Source organism: Sinocyclocheilus grahami, unplaced genomic scaffold (genome assembly GCF_001515645.1).
Source record: "Sinocyclocheilus grahami isolate Dianchi unplaced genomic scaffold, SAMN03320097.WGS_v1.1 scaffold357.1, whole genome shotgun sequence".
Lineage (NCBI taxonomy): Eukaryota > Metazoa > Chordata > Actinopteri > Cypriniformes > Cyprinidae > Sinocyclocheilus > Sinocyclocheilus grahami.
Genome location: NW_015505536.1, coordinates 376,493 through 385,342, shown reverse-complemented (window position 1 = coordinate 385,342; position 8,850 = coordinate 376,493). Strand labels below are relative to the sequence as shown.

Genomic DNA, 8,850 nt, shown 5'->3' with positions numbered 1-8,850 from the left:
TATATATATATATAATATTACCAACCCCTTTTGAACAGTAGTGTAAATAAATAAAGAAATATATTTATCAAAATAACTTTGTGAATGCAGCGTTACCCTTTCTCTTGGCACGCAGGTTAAGATCTTGAAGAACGTATATCAGGGCCTCCCAGGCAACAAAACCTCCCATAACTTTCAACATCCATCCATCCTCCTCATATTCTTCAAAAAGTGCCAGACCAGTGAAAATTGCAGCAACTGTGTCACAGAATAAAAAGGGATATTGCTATTCTTCTGAGGAAATAGATGTTGTTGATGAAGATAATAAAGTTGTTGTTATACCTGCGAGGCCTTTGATAGCTAAAGCAATGAAGGAATGGGCCCAGTTAAAAACAAACCTCCTGCAAAGAAAACCATCACATTAACAGTAATGCTTCCACCTCCTTTTTCCATTTCTTATTTGGTTAAGAGAAGTTTCTCTCACCGTTCATGATTCGGCTCACAGCGGAAAGCAGCAACTATGGGCTGAATAAGACTGAGGATCATCACCAAACAGCCCAGGACCGGATGAGCCCCCTACACACAGATATACACAGAGACACTCCACTTTAAACATCTGAAATAAATAGCATTTCAATTTCAAATCTAGATTCTATGTGTAACAAATTCTGCTTAAACTACTTACCTATAAACATCATTATTTCATCATATATATATATATATATAATATAATCAGTGTTGAGGGAAGTTACTTTTAACAACTTAACTGTCACCCCCATTTTTGAACATAGACATGAAAGTGCACCAGCCAAACTTAAATTATAATAATTCATGAATGAATACATTTTGTAATATGTTTTTGAAGTACCATTTCCATGGTAATGCAACGTCCAATGTCCATCACAGGATGAATTTTGAGTTTTTAAGATTTCAATTGATACATAATTTATGATAATTACTAAAACGTGATAGGGGAGAAGGCAACGAAAAAAGACTTTTTGTGACAAAATTCAGAACTCCTTTTATGATGTAGATTTCTGAGGTGCACTCTTGTCATAAATTAATCTATTACTGTTCCGACATAATTTGTAACAAAAAACAGTGGTAAAATACCTATTTAGGAGACTTTTCCAACAACATATAGTTTGTCATGATTATATTTATTTGGAATTATTTGTAATACAGTGTGTGCATAATTATTAGGCATATTGATATTCTGATCATATTTTTTCCAAGCACATTTTACCAATTTCAAACCACATCAATCTTAATAACTACTATTAATTTTGTAGTTAATCATTTATAAGTGATATATAATTGTCGATGAAGGCTGGAAGTTAAAAACTCCTTATATTCAGGTGTGCATGTTTTCTTTTACCGATAAAATGAGCCAAAAAAGCGATTTAACTCAGACTGAAAAGTCAAAAATTATTAAATTCCCATGAGAAATATTCAAAACGAATGCAATAAAGAAATTGCAAAGATAAGACATGACCGTTGGACAGCAAATTGCTCATTGGGTCAGCGAAGTCAGTTACTTCTTATGGAAAATAATGCATTACGTCACTTTTGCATTACTTTGTATCACCTGGGCTGGGCATTCTTATTTGTTTTTAATTAACAAAAAAAAAAGAAAAGCTATATTTTTGGCAACTGTAAGGGTTTAATCTGTAACTTATTTTTCTTCATTTTTATTTATTCACTTACTTACTTACTTGCTTACTTACTTATTAATTTATTTCTTTAGTTTGTTTTATCTTACCCCACTCCAATCCCGAGCATAAGAAAACACCAGTATGAATGCGATGGCCGTGGCAGTGACTGACAGGGCCATCAGAGACACGTGGGCCTTTCAAAGAAGAAATAAACTATATTTAGTTATTTCAAACATTTAGCAGGTTACACTTACTGTAGGTCTTCAACAACATTACCTTATGCTTAAAAATCAGTCCATGTACATTCAAATGAAAACATTAAAACAGATGAAACACACAATTTGAATGTACATTAGCTACGTACATCCAGTCCAATCATTTTTAAAAGTGCTGATATTGTGTTGAAATGTAAAATACTCTATATTATCTTAGTATATATAGAACAGTTATGTTTTATAATGCAATAAAGGTAGTTAAATGACAAGTGATGTTCATACATCATAACTAGCTTCTTATCTTATCTTTCTCACACTAACTGCACATACACTTTTCCCTACAACTTATTACTGCAAAGCATTTATCAAAGAAATTTTCCCACTGTCATGCTGATGAAACAGATATGTCAACATGACAAGTAATTCACTTACAAATGAGCTGATGAGCTTGATAAAGCGGCCCACATGGGAAGGACTCCTGCTTTGTTTAGACAGCATGCTAGCCAACTAATCTGAATCTGATTTTATTTTAATTTTTTTGGCATCTACAGCTCAGATCTGTTAAGTTGTTTATAGTCTAAACAGCGAAAAATTCAAATCCAGAATCCACATTTTTACAATTCTAATCCAGCCAAATTCATGTCTGATTTTTAAGCATAGGAGTTGAACATGGCGCTAATAACACCTACAGTAGGTCATGGGTGTGATTGCATGAATTAAAAAATGTATACTTTGCATGCAACAAAAACATTTGCCAAATGCATATGCGTAAATCTGCATGCAATCTGAACTATGGTTACTAAACCCGACTACAGTATCTAAATGAACGGATCAGATGTTTTCATTTGCTCAGTGCGCACAATCAGTTAGCATTACTTACCATAAACCAGAAATCTTTACCGCAGCAACCATGGTCCTTGGCAACTCCCTTTAAATAGCGTGCTATGAGCATCCCTATACTGCCCGTGGTCATCCAGGATATTAACATCAGGCAACCTGAAGCAGATCAGTATCATCAGGACCACAATAGTGCTGATGTGATGCTCTAATGTGGATCCAGTCTGTCATGATGTACTCACCGTGTGCTTTAACAATCGCTGGGAATTCTTCAGCACTTGTAACGACCTGGCTTGGATCCTGTAAATTAGCCTTGGTACTACTGACATATTTTTTTGTGTGGATCTGGATGTTACCTACAAATGAAGATAATATTCAGTTAGACAACCCAAATAAAGATTCTGTCATCATTTACTCGTGCTATTCCACTTTTCCTTCCAGAAATCACAAAGGGAGATGTTTTGAAGAAGGTTTATGCTGCTCTTTTGCATACAATGAAAGAATGCAAAGGGACAGTCAAGCTTAAAAACACCATAAAATTAGTGTAAGAGTCCATACTTTCTGTGCACCATATTACAAGTCTTCTGAAGCCAATCAATAGCTTTCTTTCAGGAATTTTCTTTATTCATTGACAATCTTACCTACTGTACATTCACACTTTCTGAGCATTCTGCTAAACATCTTTACTGTACAGTATATGCGTTTTATGCAAGAATGAGAGTTTGCAACAACATGAGGGTGAGTAAAGGATGAGAGAATTTTCATTGTCATATATGATATAATGATAATATATGAATTACTAAAACTGAAACTGAAACAAAAATAAAGCCAACTATAAATATTAAAAAATAATATTAGTGATTATAAAAATAAAACGAGTTAAGTGATTTTTAAATTAATAATAAATTATATAATAGCAATAATTATACTATATTATATACATATATATTACTATTCTAATTATATAATTTATGGACCCTTTTCACAAGACTATTTCACACTTTCTGAGCATTCTGCTAAACATCTTTACTGTACAGTATATGCGTTTTATGCAAGAATGAGAGTTTGCAACAACATGAGGGTGAGTAAAGGATGAGAGAATTTTCATTGTCATATATGATATAATGATAATATATGAATTACTAAAACTGAAACTGAAACAAAAATAAAGCCAACTATAAATATTAAAAAAATAATATTAGTGATTATAAAAATAAAATGAGTTAAGTGATTTTTAAATTAATAATAAATTATATAATAGCAATAATTATACTATATTATATACATATATATTACTATTCTAATTATATAATTTATGGACCCTTTTCACAAGACTATGATGTTTCAATGATCATCAGCATTGTAAATCCACCAAAGTTTTTTATATATATATATTTTTTTAAATGTATGTATATTATAACACTATATTTTGTATTAAATTACATTTGCATCAAATTACAAAAAAAATGAATTAACGCTAAAGCGAGGGTGTTTCTAATACAGCGTCTATGGGAGGGACGGTAAATTTGATATTGTTCTCTCTCCTGACTGCCGTTATCAGTCTTTCTCTCTATTTTTTTCCCCCCTTTTTTTGAAAGTCATGAAAACATTATCGTGGAGTTTTTCTTTTGCTATTTGAGAAAATGGGAATACAAAAAAAAATATTTGTGGTAGTCTCCAATTCACCGCTATAGAAGTTTACCCAGATATGACGACTGTTGAGAAACCCGGAAATGTGAAAAATGTCTATTATTACTATAAAAATATTTTTTATTAATATAAAATATATTATCAATAGGAAATTATACTAAAATAACACTACATTACATTTGACATTTGTTTATATAACATAGAACCACAGACCTTGACTGTTGGAGGGTCCGGCAGCAATCATGAGGTAGTACTCGCTAGTAGACGTTGCTCTACTTCTCGTGCTAATCGCATTACGGGAAGTAAAAGAACAATTGATAGTATTTCCATTCATTAGCGTTGTCTTGATATCAGTCACATTCCCCTGTAAACATGTAGAATATGTGTGAGTGATGATATCTTATCACATAACAGAAATGCTGGCATAATAGAGGAATATACCAGTGAGAGAATAGTTGGAGCTGTTTTTCCTGTGGAAATAGCATGTTGCACTTGAAGGTTGCCGCTGCTGTCCTTACCACAGATGTAGATGTCGTCATTGCCCTGAAAATACAAAACAAAAAAAAAAACTTTTAAAACCATATGAACATAATGCTGTCTCACTGTTTCTAGAAAAACGAAATCACTTATGGGGTTTGCAGAAGTTTTTTTGTGGAATGGAAAATTAGTCAGTGCTGACAGAGGTAGGTCTCCAGATAAGACTCAGCCCAGTTCAGCAGATGTAGATCTCATGTTTCAGAACAAATGTAATATGTCCGACGCCCACTTCGATGTTTACAGTGTATTGGCACATAGCTGCTAGACTGAGGAACACAATCACTCTCAAAGTTCTACACATCCCCCATTTTACATTGGCTTGTGTATTCAAAATTTTTAGACAAATAAAGCAGAAAAGGCCTGCTGATATCTCACCATTTCCTGGTCATCTGAAAACCCAATAGCAACGTATCCATCAGCTTGCCCAAACATTTCAATCCTCATTTCTGATTGGTTAGTCTGAACTGCCATGAAGTAGCAGCCTGTGTTGGCAGTTGGGTCACAGCTGCTGGGATGACTGAAGCAGACTTTGGTTTTCCCACAATCAGGATTTGATGGAACCTGAAATTAACAGAGCAATTTCTGCTGAATATAAAACAACATACAATACAAATAGATAACTAATTTACCTGGTTTTCATGTTTGTTTAGGTTTAAAGTAAAAGCTAGACTTACAGTCGGAGCTGCAGTTGCAGAAGTTCCTGTATATGCCAAGGTAGAGCTCTTGACACCAACCCAAAAGGTAGAAGCAGTTTTCACAAATGTTGCTCTAAAACAACCCCAGATGTTCCATTACAAATTACAACAAGAAATATAAATACAAATTTAAAATAAGTATAAGAATCATACAAATGATAAACTTAAGACACATTAAAAAGGATACCTGAATTCTATATCGCCGAGCTGTCCAGATGTAGGGGCTGTCCATTTAGCTTGAATTGAACTTTTTTTAGTGTCTGATGTGTGAGAGACTGCTCTACTCTGAATAATATAAATAATAATATAAAATAAAAATGGGACAATTTCTGATAATTGGCCTATGTTATTTCAATAGCATTTTAATAACAAACTAGCTTATTAGTAAAATGGATATGAAAGAATATATATACAATTTTATAAGTAGCCTTAAGTGTACAAGTTTACTTGTATATAATATAACATCATAAAATATATATTTGTCTGTGTTTCTTCTCCACCAAACATTATTAAATCTGAAAAATCTGAAAATAATGTAGATAAACTCACAGCCGCTCCATTGCAGGAGAGGAGCTGCGCATTACTGTCCACCACATTAAAAGTGCCGATGGAAGTAGTTGATCCGACTTGACGTGCTTGTAACATAAACCCTTCAAATTGATCTCCTGGTTGGCTGTTTAGCAACACTGAGAAAGAAGAAACAGTTCAGTGGAACTTCCTTACATAAAGACAGACCCTGATCTAACTTACATGAACTGATGTCATATGATGACCAGCTGTAAACAATATTTTGCTAATTATTGTCAACAGTGACTCAACATAATCTGACTACAAATTATAAATTCATATAGTATAGTGTTGTGCAGCATAGTATAGTATACTTATACTATAGCGTATTTAAAAAGTACTGCATATATATATATATTCAAATTGATCTCCTGGTTGGCTGTTTAGCAACACTGAGAAAGAAGAAACAGTTCAGTGGAACTTCCTTACATAAAGACAGACCCTGATCTAACTTACATGAACTGATGTCATATGATGACCAGCTGTAAACAATATTTTGCTAATTATTGTCAACAGTGACTCCAAATCTGACTACAAATTATAAATTCATATAGTATAGTGTTGTGCAGCATAGTATAGTATACTTATACTATAGCGTATTTAAAAAGTACTGCATATATATATATATATCCTCCTGAGACCCAGCTATGGAGTTTTTGCCTCTGTAGTGGATATTATATTTTAGTGAATTTCTCTGAGACCTCACATGTCACAGTTTTAATGGATGTCCTGTAAAGAGCACATTCAGTGCTTTCCAGAGATACCAAATGATTGGATGTTTCACCATGACCACTCCCTCTCCTTGGTTTTTAAAAATGCCTGACATTAATTTAGTGATACAATTGTACATCCTTATGGAAATATGATAACATTTTGTAATTATAATTGAAATCCGATTCATTTTCTAATTGTTTGTCATAAATCAACATTTCAGGAAAATGTTATGGGGTTTCAAATCAAAATATGACTTCCTGTTATGAAACAGGACATAATTTCATACATGTCCACTGTAGAGGACACCAGGACTAAAAGCATGTTTATTATACATTTTGGGAGACAAAAGAATTGAACAGGAAAACAATATGTATCAATATTCTTATGAAATATTAGATATTATTATGAAAATCTGGCCAATTACTACTCCCATTAGTACGCTTCTTTTTTCAACATGCTGTCCCAACAGCACTTTAATATGCAATTTAGATACAGTGTATAGATAACATTGTGCTTAATGGGAAAACCAGTTTATGAAATTTTTACACACATATTGCATGAAGCAAAATGGTATATCAGATCATTTTGTTATATATTTTATAATATAGTTGAGAACCATCCTTAAACAAAGTTAGTTATAAAAAAATCCTGAAACCTAAAAATTGATTGGTGATTTATTTTTAAATCCAATTGTTTTTGCCTGCGTGCATTGGAATGTCTCTCAGAGTAATAGCTTATGGAAAAGTGCCCCGCAGCGAACAGACCGAGGGGGGGCCCGCTCCCTTCCTCGCACTGGGCCCCGCGTCAGTTAAGGATGGCCCTGTATATATATATATATATATACCATAAATGGAATACTTTTTAAATACACTGTAGTATAAACATTTATAACATAATAGCAACTAATTTCTAAAAGTTAGTAAACATAGTATAGTGCAAAATAACAATAAAACAATTTTAATGGTAACAATTTATTATTAAGGTCTGATTTGTTAACATTAATGCACTATCCAAAGTTGAATAACAATATGAGTAATATATTTAAAGTTAACGAAACAAAATCTTATTGTAAACTGTGTCCATTTATTTATTGATTGATTGTCTCTAAAATACTTAATTCTGATTAGTCAATCAGGGAATTCAGTGGTCAGATATTTTTTGAAGTGACAGCTGACTGTGATTGTATAACTGAGAAAAATGTCTCTCTGCATTCTGTTTACTTATGCAGTAGCTAATACAGAAATGTAGCTTTAAAACCAGGCTAAGTATACTGTACAATTTATTATAGTAAGCTACATAATAGTTCGGTTTTATACTGTAGTAGCAACAAACTACCAAGTTTACACAGACCTACTCAAGTTGTGTCTACTAGAGCTGCAACTTCAGGAGGTAAAACTAACTTGTATTACTTTAACAGCTAAGAAAGCTGTTTTCAAAGCAGAGTAGCTGCAGCATCAGCCTCACCTGTGATTTGATCTCCCTCTTTAAAGGCAGTATTGTCAGCAGTGACGGTGAACGGAGCAGTGCTGGTCTGAGCGCTGTTAGACCCGTGATTAGGCTTCATAGATCCACAAACTGAGCTGACAAGACCATTACCATAACAGCGCACGACCCCAACACAGCACAGGAGAACATACAGAAACATCTGTGGAGATTTACAAACTCACTGTAAAGTAATGAAACCAGCATCGGGAGTAGCGATATCACATGAACAGCGAGAGAAGAAATAAAATATTGTTTAAAACAACCTTTCGAAGGAAAATTCGGTGGATGCTCCTGTTGTGGCTTTGTTTGGGCTGAAACTATCTGTGTGCGCGCGCTCAAGAATCCCTCACTGCTTCACTGTAAATAGCGTATTGTCATCGTGGGCGGGGTTTACCTGCACAGGTGAGGCAACAGATCCCGTGACGCGAATATTAATAGGTAAGATTAACAGGTAACTGTTTTTCTTTTTTTTTATGCTGAAACAATAAATAACACAGGCTTGCTTTCAGACGTTTT

At 33.6% G+C, this 8,850-nt stretch overlaps 1 protein-coding gene across 1 annotated transcript in view; it reads right to left on the bottom strand.

The window, feature by feature from the left end:
* The window catches only part of LOC107548895 (putative ferric-chelate reductase 1), a 10,480-nt gene extending 1,636 nt beyond the window's left edge, over nucleotides 1-8,844 (bottom strand). Inside the window, exons 1-14 of the mRNA XM_016229750.1 lie at nucleotides 8,598-8,844; nucleotides 8,314-8,494; nucleotides 6,118-6,254; nucleotides 5,756-5,853; nucleotides 5,548-5,641; nucleotides 5,249-5,434; nucleotides 4,778-4,879; nucleotides 4,550-4,700; nucleotides 2,929-3,042; nucleotides 2,730-2,845; nucleotides 1,742-1,828; nucleotides 464-555; nucleotides 322-380; nucleotides 97-237 (exon numbers count right to left, since the gene is read on the bottom strand). Coding sequence (XP_016085236.1) covers nucleotides 97-237; nucleotides 322-380; nucleotides 464-555; nucleotides 1,742-1,828; nucleotides 2,730-2,845; nucleotides 2,929-3,042; nucleotides 4,550-4,700; nucleotides 4,778-4,879; nucleotides 5,249-5,434; nucleotides 5,548-5,641; nucleotides 5,756-5,853; nucleotides 6,118-6,254; nucleotides 8,314-8,494 — 1,558 coding nt within the window. The 5' untranslated portion in view covers nucleotides 8,598-8,844. The remainder of the gene's footprint in view (nucleotides 1-96; nucleotides 238-321; nucleotides 381-463; nucleotides 556-1,741; nucleotides 1,829-2,729; nucleotides 2,846-2,928; nucleotides 3,043-4,549; nucleotides 4,701-4,777; nucleotides 4,880-5,248; nucleotides 5,435-5,547; nucleotides 5,642-5,755; nucleotides 5,854-6,117; nucleotides 6,255-8,313; nucleotides 8,495-8,597) is intronic.
* Nucleotides 8,845-8,850: the final 6 nt, after the last annotated feature.